This window comes from Diabrotica undecimpunctata, chromosome 6, assembly GCF_040954645.1.
Source record: "Diabrotica undecimpunctata isolate CICGRU chromosome 6, icDiaUnde3, whole genome shotgun sequence".
Classification (NCBI taxonomy): domain Eukaryota; kingdom Metazoa; phylum Arthropoda; class Insecta; order Coleoptera; family Chrysomelidae; genus Diabrotica; species Diabrotica undecimpunctata.
In genome coordinates this window covers 146,554,851-146,574,251 of record NC_092808.1, presented here as the reverse complement: position 1 = coordinate 146,574,251, position 19,401 = coordinate 146,554,851, and the positions used below count along the sequence as shown (strand labels likewise).

At 32.3% G+C, this 19,401-nt stretch overlaps 1 protein-coding gene across 7 annotated transcripts in view; it reads right to left on the bottom strand.

Moving 5' to 3' along the window:
- Nucleotides 1–1,891: 1,891 nt before the first annotated feature.
- blo (bloated) overlaps nt 1,892–19,401 on the bottom strand; it is a 524,956-nt gene continuing 507,446 nt past the window's right edge. For all 7 annotated transcript variants that reach the window (XM_072535671.1, XM_072535677.1, XM_072535673.1 and 4 more), the window contains 3 exons: nt 16,600–16,734; nt 12,735–13,188; nt 1,892–9,015 (listed from right to left, as the gene is read on the bottom strand). In XM_072535671.1, the coding sequence (XP_072391772.1) occupies nt 8,366–9,015; nt 12,735–13,188; nt 16,600–16,734 (1,239 nt within the window). In that variant the 3' untranslated portion in view covers nt 1,892–8,365. The remainder of the gene's footprint in view (nt 9,016–12,734; nt 13,189–16,599; nt 16,735–19,401) is intronic.

The window sequence follows — 19,401 nt, the reverse complement described above, 5'->3', positions numbered from 1 at the left end:
CTTGTTACATTGTACACCTCAGATGATTTTAGAAGTCGATTATAGGAAGAGATCTAAAAATATTGAAAATAAAAACCACAAATTGTATTAAAAATCGATTTATTTTACACACCTATCTCGTTTAGTACACAAAAATGATGAAACTTATAATACAGATTAGTATATCGATACGCAATACAAATCCAAATGTTGCCATAGCAATTTGGTAACAAATATAGTAACACTGCACTTACACAACCCTAACCAAAATTTACAATATTTAACAACATTCATTGTTATTTACATTGTTTTAAAATAGGGCTTTCAATTAAAATCTAATATAGCACCATATTATTCATGTGTTTATTTCCAGGAAATAAATGAAGTATTAATATTATTATTATATTACAAGTCAGTTAAATATATATGCTATTTAAAGATATAAGTAAGAAAAATGATAGACATGTATTTCAACAAATTCATTATGGAAATATGTGAGTCCCGATATTTATTATTGAATTTCTCCAATTGAATTCAGTTTAGGTCAGTCGGCAAAAATATTAGACAATTCTTTCACGATAAGTAAAACACTGTAAAATAATTTTCATATCAAAAAAGACTTAAAAAAGATCTCTAGGCAAAATTGAACCAGTAAAAATTATATTTCTATAAATATCTTTCACTAAGGATTCTTCGCACACACAATAGTTTGCATAAGTTGCAGTTGGTTGGGATAGTTGAGTTCTTATCTTTAAATAATTACGAAGTGTTAACCTACAATTTTGACTGTCAGGGAAGTGTATGACTTAAAGTAGGTTGAAACTACATCAACATACAATGAAAATGTCTCACATCCAAGAAATAACGTGAATAAACAATTAAGTGAGAATATACCTATCATGATTTCGAAATAGCAAATGCAAGCAAACGCAAACTTGTCTAGAGATACGACTCGCCTGTCCTTTCACTCTATCTTTATTTTTCGAACCGTTGGCTCATTGAGACCACAGACCACTAATAACTGAGACGCCGTTGGAAGATAAGCATGCGCTGTTCATTCATGTTATACTTTTTGTTGCTATGGATAGGTATAGTATATTTCCACATTGTATCGAAATAGGTAAAAAGCCAATGTGTAAACCGGTTTGTCAACACACAAGATAGATATTTGAGAATTTCCTGATAGATAATCTGTCTTGATGACGTTCATTGTGTAGATATTATTATTATAACAGTTTTCAATGTTTTTCTGATCAAAGTTTAATATTCATTAAATATATCATGAAATGAGCTCGTTTAGAGCTCCATTTACATATTTTTATATTGACATTGTGGTAGCCTTGTTCGTGAATATCGCTATGAAAAGATAGAACAATCTTGAGCGTAAGTACTATACTATAACAATTTTCAATTGAAGGTGACTATCTACAAATTGAACTGAGAGCTAACGGCAACAAAGTTAAACGTCAGAAGTATATTCTTACCGGCATTTACCGGGGTTATTTTTATTGTTTATGCTTCGCCAAGGTGGATAAGTGAAAAGTAAGATGATTTCATAAAATTTGCCCCGTAATAATATACCTTCTGCATACCGGTGCGATTCATGAGCGAATAGTTGAACAAGTTCGTTGAATACTTTCGTTGAACGTTGAACACTTGGCTGGTCTATATATTTACGTCTTTGGAAAGAGTGGAAATGGGATAAATAGTTTATTCGTTATCATCAAGCGTCCTTATCTTCATAGGCGTGGTGTGTTGTGTTTCTTGTGAATGTGGCTTTGTTTTATATTTATTAAATAAACTATATTATATTCATTAACTTTAAAATAGTTTTTGAGGTAAGTAGCAAAATAATATGTTTGATTTTTATTTTTTTATAGTATTAAGATGAATGTCGTAGTGCGTTCAAGTAACGTATAAAGAAAGCAGAAGCTTATGTCTGTAGAGTGTATGAAAATTTAAAAAATACACTTCGTACAGTGGAAGGTGTAAATTGTGCAAATTCCAAAAGTACATTGTCGTGGTAGAAACAAATTGAATTGGACAAGTACCAGAAATATTTTGAACGCACTACTTTTCTTTGAGATGTATATATACAGACGAATGTTGAGGATTCCATGGGTACAAAGAGTTACTAATGTTAAGATATTTCGTCGCATGTGTAAACAAAAAGAATTACTAAGAATAATCAAAGAGAGGAAAATGCAATACTTGGATCATGTGCTGAGAGGCGAAAGATATGAATTACTTCAAGTTATACTGGAAGGAAAAGTACAGGGCAAAATATCAGTAGGAAGACGCCAGAACTCGTGGCTGAAAGACCTGAGGAGATGGTTCGACCGCTCATCCGCGGAGATCTTTCGCGAAGCAGTTTCCAAAACTACAATTGCCATTTGGATCGCCAACCTTCGCAAGGAGACGGCGCAATGAGAAGAAGAAGACTTTTCTTTCTTTTTTAAGAATAAAGCGCCAACCCTCGAATCCATTGAAACAAAGGTGATGGAAAATGATCTTATTCCAAAAATGAGCAGATATGTTAAGGAAAATAATAAAGGAAGATTTAAAATTTATATATGCCAAATGATTCCGTAAATCTGTCTTAATAGAAAGAGAAGATTTAGTCTTATGGCGACGGAAATATCTTTGCTCTATTAGAGAAGTTCGTTCTGCTCACAAAAATATTATTTCATCAGGACGAAACATGGATTAATGCTGGTCACATTGTATCTAATATCTAGCAAGATACTACTCTAACGAGTTAGCTTCAAGCATTTGTGGAAGGTTTATCAACAGGGTACGAGGGCCAACGGGTAAAGGCAACGACTGATTGTCGACCATATAGTGCAATCATTTTTTATCCAAAAAAACGAGGGATTATCACGAAGGCGTGGCCGCCCAACGTTTTGACAAATAGTTTAAATCCCTTCTTTCACAAGTGGACCCAAATTCGGTAATAGTGATGGATAACTTCTTTTCACAGCCGATTAGTAGAACATCTGCCAACAATGGTCACCAGAAAAGCAGACATGTAGAGTTGGTTAGGACAAAAAGAAACCCCATTTTTCGAGGACTTGGTTAAGGCTGAGCTTATAAGTGTCATTAGACAGCATCCTGACAGATATTTTCAGCATGTTGTAGATACAATGGTAAAGGTATCACCATTATGAGACTTCCTTCCTATCAAAGGGTTACGTAGCTCATGAAAACGTGATATATAAAATTTCTGATGTCCAACGTTTTTTGACACTCGCAGTGGAACGGATACGGAAATAAGATTGGGCTTATGCCGTAGCCCACGTGGAGGGTTAGAGACAGAAGAGAAAATATGGAGATTGGACGTGATGGTAGACACTATTTTCTACAAAATAATAATAGACTAAAGTGTGACTAGGGATTCTTGTTCGGACGAGTCGCTGGATTCTGAAACTTCATAATCATAACAAAGGTAATTATTTCGTTGCTTTGTAATTCTCCTTCTATGTATATAAATGGAATATAAGAATTATTTTGCAAAGTTTTCTGTTTTTTTCAAGTACTGTATTATGTATTTTATAATAACAATAAAATTTTACTTTATTTTGTTATAGAACTATAAGATACCTGTCATAACATACAAGATAATTTAATAGTTATATATAAAATAATATTTTGGTACGCCTCTGCAAAGTTGATAAGAGGAATATCGGTTGCTCGCTTTAAGTGCGATGTTGCCAATGAATCACCTTTAGTTGAAAATTGTTATAGTATAGTAATCAATTTTTGAAATCTTATGAAGATTTTTAGTGGAGCAAAATCCGGTTTTGAAACTGGAGTTAGGTCAGTGTTAAGATGGTGACTAATATGATATCATAGTGTAGAAATTAATCAATATAAGTGAAGAAATCTCGTCGACAGATTACAGCACCTAGAGAGAATAACAAATATGAAAATTATTTAGATTCAACAAAACTGCGTTAACACCACCAGAAGGATCCCCTAACATAAAGTATAAAATCTGGATAGGAAAATGAAAAAGAAAACTTTTTAATGTTATGTTTACATTTCTCACATATTTTCGAAAATTATTTGATCTAGTGCAAATGTATTTGCTATTGCACGACGTCACATAATGTTCTTATTAAAATACATGTCTTCTATAAAAATGTATTAACAATTTGAGCGTTGAGTAGTGATATGATAAAAGTAACCTAAAATCTAAATCTACAAAATTCAAATTCCCTTTCACTAGGTTGTGGCGTAATGAAAAAGAAATCAAATTTCTACTTACAAACACTACACGTAAGGCACACAGTTATATAGCGTAAATAAAGCAATAGCAATGGCTCCAACATCGGTAAATTTTCGTTAATAAACATAAAGAAGTGTTAAATTCTTCCGCAGCACGGAACTGTACGGTTAAATAAAATATATATCGCAATGGTGTTTTGAATTTTCTACAAACTTATTAAATTCAATAAAACTGTTTTAAAGTATTGTTTAAATCCATAAACTAACCCACAATTAACATCCAATAATCTAGGTGATAGCTTCACAGTTATACATGGGTTGCTATATTGTTACACATTGGCGCCCAACGTGGGGCACCAATGAGTGAAAATGTCAACTATTTTTAGAAGGAAAATAGTAAATCAAGACAAAAGGTTAACAAACGAATAAAATCAAAATATTATTCGTTACTGTTGTACTACTGTCGTTATTGATTATTTATCTACATTCCAAGTTTTTTACTGGTTTATTCTGTGATTTATTTCCAATAAATATATTAGACAAAATTGACATTATAGTTTTAAAACCAAAGACAAATTCATTTTAAAATAAACATCATCGATTCAATCCAAGATATTTAGTAGAAGCTTCAGATCGCATGAGACATATGTTCACTGAATTTTTGGGTTTTAAAAAGCCGTGTGCAAAAATGTGTCGTATTTACTAACAATAAAACAAATAAAAATTCTAATGTGTTTTTCTCAGCAACATTTGGAACATTTTAAAAAGGACAAAAAGAGTTTTATGCATGGTTTCATCACCATGGATGATTACGTATATCAGCACAATCCTTAATTAAAATAAGAAGCTACTGAGTCGTTTAAACCCAGTAGTTCGGATTCAAAGCGAGTTAGAATCTAAAAATCAGTCCAGGGAGTTTTTTTTATACAAAAGGAATTTTGCTCCAAACTGATAAAACAATTCACTCAGATCATTGTTGTAACCTTTAGGACCAGCTGGTAGGTGACACATTTGTAGGAAAGACTTGGTTTACAAAATAAAAAACTATTTTTTATTAAGACAATGCATCATCTCACAGAGCTCAAAAAACCATCGCTAAAATCAGTAAACTAAAGTACGAATTGTTGCCACATCAATTTTTTTCGCCATATTTAGGTCACTCTGATTCTGACTGTTCACAGATTGCATAAGATTTTTATTGAAAGAACAGTAATAGCTGCTGTAGAAGCATATTTTGTCAGTCTTTTGGATTATGACTGTAGAAAAGGAATCCATAAATTAGAAGAGCAGTGGAATAACTGTATGGAAATTCAGGCAGAATATTATTGACTAGGAAAATATAATTCAATTAAATCACAAAATTGTTTTGTTGTTACTGAACAACAAAAATTGCTGAATAAACTATTATTTAAAAAACGGAATTGCTCCTGGGAAACAATTTTTGATCATTAATATGTTATGAGTGACGTGTCATCTAGTAACTCTTTAGCATTCGTTATACTCTACTAAAATTATCGACTATTAAGTTTATATATTGACAAGTCGTGGACTAGTTATGCACTTTTGCACAATACAATCTTTTAAATGGACATTCCATGATTTCAATGAATAATTTATCAGATTTATTCAGATATAAGTGGCAATAACATAATAAGACTTTTAAACTTTCATTTTCACCATAATATACAGTACTAATACTGGCGATTGCATATTATTAATGCAATTTTGCATCTTCTTTACGTTTCCTTGTCAAATAATCATATTAGTTATTTTTAACATTAAAAGTTTATTAGTTTAAGGAAAAGAATCACAAAACTTCTTCAATATGTTCGGTGACGAAAAATTACTTTTGTTAAACATAATAAGGAACTTGATTAGTAACGGTAGTACCGGAGCCAGTCTGCATTTTGATTCATGGTTCATCTCGGACACAATTTAACCAGTAAATGTGAGAGAACATATTAAAACATCTTTTGAATGGCACTATTCTCAGTGGCGTATCTGAAAGAGAATATTTGTCTGTACAGACTATGAAAGTTCTCATTTATATAAGTAAATTATGTCCCAACAAACCGACAACACACATATCCATAATTTTTAGTTAATTTCACCATCGAAACGTTAGTTATTTAACTAGTCGACAATATTGGAAAAAGTACAATATTTAATAATATCTGTCACGAATGACAGATCTAGTTTGGTACGATAATTCTATAAATATATAATGGAATGAACAAAGAAAAATTGAATTTTAGAAACGGTGGATGGAATATATCTAAAAACATCAGTCACCAGTGACAACTAGTATTTTGTTAGATTGCTTGTTTCTTTGCATTTACAGTACGGCAAGAAAATATTGGGAATTTCAATTTTGTTTTTCTTCTTCTTCTTCTTAACATGCCATACACCAAAGTGCGTAGGCGACTATCTCATTACTAGAATTCTGTTCTTAGCGGCGTGACACAGCTCGCCTGTATTGTGTATTCCTGTCCATTCTTTAATATTCCTTAACCAGGATAATTGTTTGCGGCCGGCTCCTCTCCTACCTTCGATCTTCCCTTGTAGGATTAACTGTGGTATTTCATATTTTGCTCCTCTCAATATGTGCCCAAGGTAACCAATCTTGCGTTTTTTAATTAATTCAAAGAGTTCTCTTTCCACGCCGGCTCTCTTAAGGACGTCATCGTTTCGAACTCTATCCACCCAAGGTATGCGCATCATTCTTCTCAATGACCAGATTTCAAATGCTTCAAGTTTGTTGATAGATGTTTTTTTCAAAGTCCACGTTTCCATGCCATAAAGCAAGATGGACCATATGTAGCACTTGACCATTCTGTAGCGTATTTCGAAATTTAGGTTTTGATTACATAGGAGCGGTCTGAATTTCACAAAAGCTTGTCTTGCCATTTGTATTCGGGTTTTTATCTCTTGTTGTGGATCCGATTGGTCATTGATTGTGGTGCCAAGGTATTTAAAAGTTTTCACGCGTTTTATGCGATCGTCACCTATGCATATTATCGGGTTTTCTGGAGGGTTTCTGCTAATGACCATATATTTCGTTTTCAAAATGTTGATTTTGAGGCCATATTTTTTACCTATGCTATTCACCCTATCAAGTAATAACTGCTGATCTTCCAAATTATCAGTTATAATCACTGTGTCGTCCGCATAGCGTAGGTTGCTAATTGGTATGCCGTTCACCCTAATGCCTAATTCCGTGCCTTCTAATGCTTCCGCAAATATATTTTCAACATATAAATTAAAAAGCATCGGAGAGAGTATGCAGCCTTGGCGAACACCTTTCCGGATTTCAAATTCATCCGATTTTATTTGTTTTTCTGTCATGTTGAAATACAATTAACATCTTTTTCTAACAATTTATCTCCTTTACGTAAGTTAACATTCGACTTTATTATAATCGACGTATGGAGAAACCAGTAAATAATTAATGATATTGACGCAGAAAGTGAAAAAACGTTTAGTTGAACAGTTCTTATACGAAAAGTGACGGAATTTGTAAGAATAACGAAAAAACTTTTGATTTATAGCATGTTAAACATATCAGAAATGATAGTGTTATGGAAAAAGATCGTTTATAGAAGACCATGCAAAATATAAGGTCGTAACGTGACAGACATAATGCAGTTGAGTTACAGAAATTACTACCCACTGGTAACTAAGTTTGTAAGCTTAGCTCCATGAGCTAAACATGGGGCGGTTCATTAACATCTATTAAAAAAATACTATTTGGTGTCTTTCTCTCGGATTTCATGTATTACGTGGCAACCTAGCGATGCACATACGTGGAACGAGCTGTGATAATGATGGTCGAGAGCCGATCAGTCCAAATCGGCGGGATATATTTCTACCGCAAGGCAAATACAAATTTTACAGTATTTGAATACAACTTTATAAAAAAATCAGCTGTCACTGGTGTTCGACTTTATTTATATAAAATTTATAAAGTTAATATTTATTTGCGACTCATTATTTGCAAGCTTTAGTGACTTAATCTTATAATGAATGAAAAACTCTTTTCCAAAATATTTGTAATCGTATTAAGTAAAATTCTTGATTAAAAATATTAATTAGATCAGTATTAAAACTTCGATACGCCACTGAATTCTAAGTACTTAAAATACACAAAACTCATACAGAATCACAGTCTTTGCGCGCTGCTCATCTTATTTTTCTTAGACATCTTAAACCATCCAGCCGATTTTTCAGGGTCTCTGGGCATGGAAACTGACCTAGAAATATCCCTATTTCTTCTCTCTTGACCTCCTAGCGATTCAACGGAAAGACTCTTGGAAGCCATCTTCTTTTCATCTTTTTCTCGAGTATATCTCGAATTTTCATTGGGATACCGGTCTTTTTTCTTGTATAAAGTAGAGTTAGAACCTTTGGAAAGATTTTCTTTAGATCTTCTTAGCGTCTGTGAAGATAAATTTTCTTTTGATTTCGATAGCTTTAATAAAGTTGAACCGTTCGAAACATGGGATCCATTGGAACTATTATAGTTCTTTCGAGACTCCTGGGCTTTCTTTTTAAGTGTTGATGAACTATCTTTTCGAGGGGTAGGTGTTTTTGAGATTTTTTGTTCATATTTTCCATTTTTACCATTTTTCGGGTACTGGCTGTAGTCGATATCCACATCTCTGGGGTTTCGTGGTTTCCAAGGGGCTAGAACTGAAAAAGATCGGCTTAGAGTTTTAACCTGTTGAACTTTTGGTCCATTAGAGGCCAATTCTTCTCTTGAAGCGGCCCTCCGTCCATTTTTTAAGTATCCAGGTCCTGGAATATCACCAACTGAAAAAAAAACAGATATATTATATTCGCTGTATGTATGTGTAATGTACACGAAACAACAAAAAAGAAACCAAGAGAAGAGGGAGTCTGGGATCACTGACTCAGATTCTTTAACAACACAAAGAAGAGGAGAACCAGTAACCACTGACTCCGACTCCTCAGCTTCAATCACGGAGATGAAACCCATTGACTGGAAGAAGACCAAAACTACCGAGACGAGAGATATGCTTAAGAAACAGGAGGAGAGCAGGAATGTTGGTGGTAAAAGATCCCGCTCTGAGTTATAGACTCCTAAAAGTGACAAGAGAAGCCAAGAAGCGTAAAATCATCTCGAAGAGGTAGCAGCGGCGGAGGGTCTTAAAATGGCGGTGATCTACAGTAGATCTACTGAAGTCCATACCTGTGAGATACCACCGCTAATTAATTGCTAATTTCTGTTCCAGAGATCTGACGACAGTAAGAATCAAGATTGGGAAAGGAAAAGGACCAAGATAAATTATTCTGGGCTCGGCATATCTTCCTTTAGACGATCCAGCAGTGACACCGACTAATGAAATGGAGGATTAGGTGAGACGGTGAGAAAAAAATGTGTTTTAAAATGCAATCTAAATACAGAAATATATGTAGATGGAAAAGAAACCAAAAGAGTCAAACAGATTAGATAAATTTAGGTTGTTTTTTAAACATTAAGTGGAACTTGTTCTGTTGTAAGGCATGAATGAAGGCGTTGAAGGATACATAAATAAAAATCTTACAAACAAAGAACCCTACAATATTCAAAAACTAATGCTAGAAAGAACATAATATCTAGTTTGTCCCATGACAACTTTTCATTAAAACTTACCAAATATTGGCAAATATTTTAGTTCACATAAATAAAAAATAATACCACTGCTAGGAAAGGTTGATGGTCAAAAATGTCCAAGAAGAAAAAGAATTCCTACATAAAAATAGTTATAATTACAAAGATAAAGCAATTAAAGTGAAGGGGAACTTAAAAATCAAGGGGTTTTAACTAAAAAAGAGAAAGATGATCTACTAAAATGGTATTAAAACATATCTAAAATTTCCCAAAAATGACAATATAGTATTACGTAAGGATTGGGAAAGTAAAGACAATTGCTGTAGTGAAGCAGTGTAGTGATATCAGAATAAAAAAAAGTAAAGCATATGCCGCAAAATCTAAATGTAGAAACTTCAAAATAAAAAAGAAGTTCAAATATAAAAAAAACAAGTTCTATGGAAGCATGAGCAAGAGTTACACCAACACGAGTAAGGTCATGAAGGGATAGTATGGATGAGCCACGGCGAAAAAAAATTTTGATTTAAAATAAAGAGAAAGAAGGAAAAACCAAAACAGAATAGTTAAAATAGGCATAATTATATATATATATATATATATATATATATATATATATATATATAAATATATAACTGTTTTGGATGGGTTGGAGTCAATAATAGGGCTATTGGTTAACTATTTTTTTATTCTCGAGCTTTCAATTGTGTTTACAATTATTATCAAGAGCTAAAAAAGACAAAATACTTACAAGGTTGAACTAAAAAGAAAAAACAATTTTTGTTAACTTACCAAATAAAAATTAGTTTGGTAAGTAAAAATCACTGCTTACATGTTCAAAATATTTAATACAAAAATGTTTTTATCTAACAAATGTTTCTCTGAAAAATTTTTTTTTTATAATTTTGAAAACATTTTTTTTAATATAAGAATAATTGAATTTATAAATAAGTTCAAATAGCAACCAATTACAAATAGCCTCAATGTCATAAATGCCAACATAAAATTTTTATTTTTGACAATTATATTGCCAAAAGTAAAACTTCGTTTAAACATTCTTTTTTTTGTTTAGTAACAAAAAGAAGAAGATTTATTCACCCTTGACAGATGTCTGAAAGAATGTGATAGATATATGGAGAATTAAATATGACATTTTACAAGTTTTATATATAAATCATAAAGAAAGAATATAATTATAAATTTTGCTTAAATTTTGAATTTCAGATCTTTTGTTTAAACTCTTATCATTTTTGCTAATACAAACCATTTCCAAAAAAGTCCTTTTAAATTTATTACTTTCACTACATAAAATTTTAATGTTATCAAAATCCATAATATGGTCTTTATCGATTACATGTTCTGCCAAAGCACAAGATGGTTTTTTAATTCTGCAATCACTTTTGTGAGAAATAATGCGATTTGAAAGATTTCTTCCGGTCTCACCAACATATTCAGCCTCACACTGAGTACAACTAATGCTGTATACTAAATTCGTTTTTTCAAATTTGTCTATAGGATATTTAGTTTTAGAATATAAAGATGAAATAGTTTTGATGTTCTTTGTTGCTATTTTTATATTGTCAATAACCTTTAGTGTTTGTATTAATTTAGGTGTTAATGATTAAATTAATACAAACACTAAAGGTTATTGACAATATAAAAATAGCAACAAAGAACATCAAAACTATTTCATCTTTATATTCTAAAACTAAATATCCTATAGACAAATTTGAAAAAACGAATTTAGTATACAGCATTAGTTGTACTCAGTGTGAGGCTGAATATGTTGGTGAGACCGGAAGAAATCTTTCAAATCGCATTATTTCTCACAAAAGTGATTGCAGAATTAAAAAACCATCTTGTGCTTTGGCAGAACATGTAATCGATAAAGACCATATTATGGATTTTGATAACATTAAAATTTTATGTAGTGAAAGTAATAAATTTAAAAGGACTTTTTTGGAAATGGTTTGTATTAGCAAAAATGATAAGAGTTTAAACAAAAGATCTGAAATTCAAAATTTAAGCAAAATTTATAATTATATTCTTTCTTTATGATTTATATATAAAACTTGTAAAATGTCATATTTAATTCTCCATATATCTATCACATTCTTTCAGACATCTGTCAAGGGTGAATAAATCTTCTTCTTTTTGTTACTAAACAAAAAAAAGAATGTTTAAACGAAGTTTTACTTTTGGCAATATAATTGTCAAAAATAAAAATTTTATGTTGGCATTTATGACATTGAGGCTATTTGTAATTGGTTGCTATTTGAACTTATTTATAAATTCAATTATTCTTATATTAAAAAAAATGTTTTCAAAATTATAAAAAAAAAATTTTTCAGAGAAACATTTGTTAGATAAAAACATTTTTGTATTAAATATTTTGAACATGTAAGCAGTGATTTTTACTTACCAAACTAATTTTTATTTGGTAAGTTAACAAAAATTGTTTTTTCTTTTTAGTTCAACCTTGTAAGTATTTTGTCTTTTTTAGCTCTTGATAATAATTGTAAACACAATTGAAAGCTCGAGAATAAAAAAATAGTTAACCAATAGCCCTATTATTGACTCCAACCCATCCAAAACAGTTATATATTTGTTCCAAACGAGTCACAAGTACTTCTTTTTTCTTATATATATATATATATATATATATATATATATATATATATATATATATATATATATATATATATATATATGTATATGTATATATATATATATATATATATATATATAATTGGAAAAGCATTCAACAAGAAAGAATTTCCAACAATTGAAACGACTAACAAAAATAGAAAGGCACACATAACAAATGCTTAAAAGACATTAAGGGGATTTTAACAAAACAAGTTGCGTATTCTTTTTATTATAAATGTAATTTTATTTATGTATAAAACGTTATTCGTACCTGTAGCAGCATGCAAATAGACGATACTTCTTTGCGACTGTTGGCTGCTGTCACCTTCCGTGGAACTTTCCACCGAGCTAACTTCATTCTTTCTCCTCCTGCTTCTCTCTTTGTCATGCCGTGAAGTTTCTCTAGATGGAGCTCGATGGTTCGGCGACATCGGTGGTTTCAAACTTCTTCTGGATTCTTTCGTCTCCTTTTCGGACTGAGAAACATTAGTCATAGACTTGTAGTTATTTCTAGGCGACTTGAATTCTTCTGAAATATTGTGAAGCTCTCGTGTGGACTGACTTCTGGCTCTGGATGGTATTCCTGCACGAGTTTTGGTGGAAGTTTTGTGACGTATACTATCGTTCGATTCTTGATCGGTGTCTCCGAAAAATCGGAGATTTTTCGTGGGTTTTGTGGGAGTGTCTTCTTCGGTTCCGCTGGTGAAGTTGGCATCCTTTTCACCCTGTACAGTAGTGAATGTGATTTTAGAAATTAGGCAAAACTGAAGACATTATTAAACATGTAATACAACTGATTGATATAATCGGTGAATCGTAAAACACTTATTGGTTATGTTATAAATCGTTTATGTGTCGTTCATTTGGAAATTCAACACCATAACAATTATTATATCTATACATATATATTATAACCTTTTTTCACTTACTCAACGAATTTTTATCTGGCACATCTTAAGCCGTACTCTGGCCTGTGCTTCTCGATATGCTTTTTCATCTTTATTGTCACACCAATTAAGTTTTGTTTTAGTTCCCTTTTTTGACAGTCTTAAAGCTTCGATTAGTGAATCATAAACATTTAATTTGATGAACTCATAGCTTTTTTGTAATTTTTGATATCAGCCTTTTTTATCAGCCTGCATTTGTGCGTACTAAATCCTTAGAAATACGTAAGGCTCAGAAATAGCTAAAGTAAGGACTTGTGTCGGATTGACCAAAAGTTTTCCAGTGACGGTTTGGTTTGTATCAATGTTCTTTACTGAGCCCCTACCTGTTTAACCTTGTTAGGGATGTACTGACAGAGAAGGTAAGGCAGGGGCTCCTTGGTCAATGCTCTTTGTTGATGAGATCGCGTTAGTAAAGTAGAGCAAAGAAATGATGGAGGAGAGGTTGGATGGTTGGAGAAGGGCTATTGAAGAGAAGGACTTAAGGTTAGTAGATCAAAAACGTACTTTATTTGGTTGGAAGGAACAAGAATGATTAGGGACCGCGAATTGCTTGGGAAAAAACTAGGACGAGTAGGAGAATTTAATTACATTGGCTTTTAAATTCCGGAAAATGGGATACTAGATCGAGAAATCGTCCACAGGATATAGGCTGGTTGGTTTAACTGAAAGCAAATAAGCTGGGTACTCTGTGATCGAAAAATCGGTAAAGGGCTGAAAGGGGAAAGATATACAAGATTGTGGTGAAGCCTGCGTTGGTGTAGGGTGATGAAGTGTGGTTTGTAAAGAGTGTTCAGGAGAAGAAGATGGAGTTAGCTGAAATGAAAATGTTACGGTGTATGTCGGATAAGACTAGGAGGGACAAGATCACAAACGAAGTGATTAGGAAAAGAGCCGGGGTGACTATTAGATTGGAAGTTAAGGCAAGAGAGGTAGAGGAACTCTGGAGAGAAGATGGAGAGATTATCTAGCAGAGGTCTTAAGAGAGAATGGTTTAAATGAAGAAAAAAGATAGAAATGAATGGCGAAGAAGATTAAGGAACAGCGACCACTGAAAAGGGAAAAGCCAAGGAAGAAAAAGAAGAAGAAGCTTAGCCTGCTTTTATACAACAGTTGTACACTTTCTTGGTCTAAGCTTTCTGCTCATATTTTAATAGTTTTTTGATGACTTGTTGATTTTGGTATCCGTTTTATTCGTTAGAATGGTTTGTTAAGAATCTTTGACTCATTTTGTTCAAATACCTACCGTAATTAACCTTTTCCCCTCAACATAGGTGGTCTCATCGCCAAATAATCTTACTACTTCATTTTTTTTCTTCTGATTTGACTTTTTAAATCTCCAAATATTATTCGTTCCCTAACCCGTTAGTTCCCATTCATATTGAACGTATTGAACCCATAGATATATAATACAAATAGACTGAGCATTGCAATACAGCGTCTCTGCATCTCTTTCTAATGGGCCGGATTTTTTGACCATGTGACCAAAAGGACCAATGGGAAGGTCACTGTCGCACGTAATGTATTGCAGCGATCAGTCTATTTGTATTACATGTCTATGATTGAACCTAACCTAACCTAAACTACAAGTCCGTCTTACGTTTTATATACTGTACAGACTCTTATGGATTATATTATGCCTCTTTACTATTCTTTGAATTTTTCAATGATTCTATCCGTATTTACCGTTGCGTTCTTGCCCCTTACATTTTCTGTCAATCATGTCAATCTTGTGTTAATGCTTGTGTTCTGTCGTATCAGTTGTTGATACAATTAGTTTCATCCGCGATGATTGAATTCTGCACGCGTTCAGGATTACTTCGAATGCGCAGTGTACAAATGAGCGTTCGCAGAGATCAAGTTCTGTACTGAGAGGGTCTGCTAGTCCAGAATCTTGTCGTTCGCGGTCACTTTGGCCGTAGTTCAGAACCAGTACAACTGATCCTTGGGATTTGAAGAGAACTCAGAGTTCGTACATGCACAATACGAATTTCAAGATACTTACAAACATTTTTGTATATTCTGTGCTCTGAGATTTAAATAGATAAACAGCTCGTTAACCTTTAAACCTAAGTCGTTAGGTACTATAACTGTTTAAAATTTTTGTTCTCTGTTTTATGTTTACAGCATGAATATTTGTATTTATATATATATTTCATATGATATTGTAAGCAGTCTTATATTTTCCTATTTTTTACGAATTTTTCTCCATTTTTAAAGTTTTTTTTTAAATATTTTTAATTTCCGAAACGTCAATCAAAAATAGCCTTTACATTGTTTTGACTAGTCCAAAAAATTGCAAAAATAGCGTTTTCCCGTTTTCTTTCATTTTTACCGGTTGTTTTTGTAATTCCATCTAAATATGGCATCTTTGCGCTGTTACCCACGTAGCCACTGGTAGATGATCCTTGGAAATATAAAAACTCGTTAAAATTCATTCGAAATTCGTTCGCGGTGTAAATCAATCCCGAACTGATTATGAACCGCGCTTGCGTACAACCCGATTACTAAGAGGATTCTGAACTGATCCTGAATGCGTCCATTACTCGTACCGTAAACGAAACTATATAATAACTAGGAAAAAGACAGTTAAGATTTGATTTAACGTATCGTAACGTAACGTCTGTGTATCCGCTTATACGTATTTCGCCCTAAAAGGACTCTTCAGAACGGCTATTCACAGTCGCTCTGAACGTAAAAATAAATCTCTTCTGTCTTAGGAAGCAACTCTACCATGGCTTCGTATGGACGCAAATAGCGACATCTGATATTGGTTACTGGAATTGGTTTCGAAAATTAGCTTACGGATTTTATATAATAACTATATAAAAACATAACCTATAATATTGAATTGGCACAGAATACAAACACAGACATAAGTGGTTATAATAGTTACATCAAGCAACTACATTGTTCTATTTTCGCATTTAACCCATACTGAATATAAAATGTGAGACGGACTATTATAGTTCCCTATTATTTCATAAAAATTTGTTATTTTAATAAATTTATTATTGCACGAAATATAAAATATATTTTAAATCAATAATTAATATTAATTCATAAAACATTAAAAAGAGGAAGTAATACGAATCGATGTTCGATAATACATCAGACAAAAAAAAATTAACACAACAAAAACCAACAAATTCTTGTCAAGTGAAGTTGCACATCGCTCAATAAATTTATTACCTTTTTCGATTTTTTTCGCGACAATCGATCCAAAGATTTAAACCAACTTCCGTGTGTTGATTCGGATTTGACATTTCTTTGTTGTTCGCGTGTCGGACTCGGACTTGGTGATGACAAGCGTCGTCTGTCGTAGGTCTGGAACAAATAGAAACACTTATTAATAAGTATTAGATACAAATTTTGTCAGTAACAATCCCCTTTTTAGAGTATTCCACCAAATAAATGACGAAACCTTAATCTACTACTACACTGTACACACAGTGCATTATTTCACGAATTAAAGTAAGTACTCAGTGAGAAATGGCCCCATAAGCAGAGGAGAAAAATGTTGTTGCCGCAAGACTCAGATCGGTTCATAAGAGCGTTGTGACAATGACAAAAATTTGTGAGTTGGGTTTCGAATTACTTTTTCATCCGGCTTATTCTCCTGATTTGGCCCCTTGCGATTATTATCTGTTCCCAAATCTGAAGATATAAATATAAATAAAAAATATATCAAACGAATAAATAATTGACGAAACAAAAGCATATTTTGCAGAGCTTTATCCATCGTAATATTCGGACGGCATAAAGAAGTTTAAAAATTGCCGGAATCGTTGTAATCGTTGTCTTAAAGGGAGTTGACTATATCAAATAAAATAAAAGAATTTTCTGGAAAACATGTTTTTCATTTTAAAGGTTACTAAAATTATCAGACCCTAAAAACTATCAGTAAGTTCTCAAATCTCAAAAAGACCACAAATTATGTTGTGGAATTTGCCAAACATGTAGAAGTGATCGAATAAACCGTCGATATAAGATACAAATGATGGAACACGTTGATATTATTACATGTAGCTGGTTAACGACGGAACTGACGTCACATTATCGGCTACAATATTCGACGTGAATTTGATAGGTGATTAATGTGAATATAATTATCCCCGATATTTTAATGTTAAACAGCTAACATTATATATTAAGTCAATAATTTAATGTATTCTTTTTGGTAAATCAATAAATTCATTAAATTTTTAATATTTTGCATCCAGCCACATCAGTGGCGTGCGATGAGCAACTACTTGCCTGTAAAATATATGTTTTATAAGTTTTTGTGTTATAAAAATAGTAATTTTTTTAATTTCACAATGTTACACGTCATTGTTAATGTTACATGTTACACGAAAATAAATAATTATTGTACATATATACGGGAATGTGAGGCAAAACGAACACTCTGGGCAGAGCAGATTTTTCCCACAACGCCTAAATCGAAATCCTCGCTCGAATCAAAGCGACCATGTGTTGAAGCCTTTACTAAAACTTGATTGTTAGTGTGTTGTCGACAGCCGTCGCGGTAAAACCCTATGCGTCCTTAAAAGCCAAAGTTGTATACCCCCTGTGATGTAAGCCATACAAGCAACGGAATAAGCAATAAAAGCATAAGCCATGGACGTATAAATAAAACGTCCATGGCATAAGCTTTGGAATTTCACAAGTTTTTTCAGTACCTAGCTACCTATCTTCTAATACTTGAATTTGTTGTCCTAGCCCTCAAAGTCTCAAAAAAGTTTCTCTACAAAGCTCATCGCTCTTGACATTTTTTTTTACTTTTCTCTCTCCCTGTCTCTCTCTCTGCCTTTCTCTCTATCTCTCTGTCTCTCTCTCTCTTTCTCTCTCTCTTTCTCTTTACATACCGCAGTATACAAGAGCAAATTAATTCATGTAACAAAGTGTAAAGTTTTTGTTTTCTTAATAAATCGGTAAAATGTATAATTTCATTCGTCACAAGAGTTTGATGCCCAACAGAAAATACGTGGAAGAACATTCGCGTTTCCTTTATGGTCCTTCATCGCTGGATTCCTTTACCGGTATAATTCATAGACATATTTGAAGCCATATCTGCGAAGTCATAGCTCATTTTCACTTACGGTCCCAACAATCTTTCGAAGTGGTATTCTCTCAAATATACCTCTTAGTAGCCATTCCAACATCTTAACAGAGCTTCACGTTCTTGTTTTGGATTAAAAAAATTGCACTAAGGAATACTACAACTTTTTTTGTTGGTATCAGCGAATTCACACATAAAAGAATTTTTAACTGAGAGTTAGTTATATTTTAAAATTAACCTTTTCCGAATCTTTCAAATTTTCTCACAATTTTCAATCTTGGTTTTATCACAATCCACATTTGCCTTCTTTAATTATATCCTTCGACAATTTTTTTGTTCTTCTTAGATTTATATAAAATAAAACCTAATGTATTTATTTTTATTTAAAGATGTTAACGACCTCCCCGAGTATCATTTGCTCGTCTCAGTCAGAATTGTAATCATTCTAATAATTATACCTTCCAATAATTACGTAATACCAATTTTAATTGGTAGTTTACAATAAATGTTTTTGCTACTAGTATTATTATTAATATTTAATGATTTATTTCCTATTTTAAGTTCTTCGTCTTTTTTGAATTATAATAATGATATTAGTTTTAATTATATATTTAATTTGTTTGTTTAATAAATAATCTTCATGGATTATTTAACATTTAGTTTCCGTTCAATTCTGACTATAATAGAAGAGATATGTACTACGTTTCTTATTATTATTGTTATTTGATTTGATATTTATTAAAAATTATTTTAAAGTTAATTTATTTTACAGGATTCAAAAAGAAAGAAAGAAATGTGACGGTTAAATCTGTAATCATCGACATTTTAATAATTTTAAGTGTGTATGTAATATTCGTATATATCATAAGAGAAAATTTTGCCGGTAAATAATTTTCTCTCGAATGATATTCGACAAGACTATTTCACGAGAC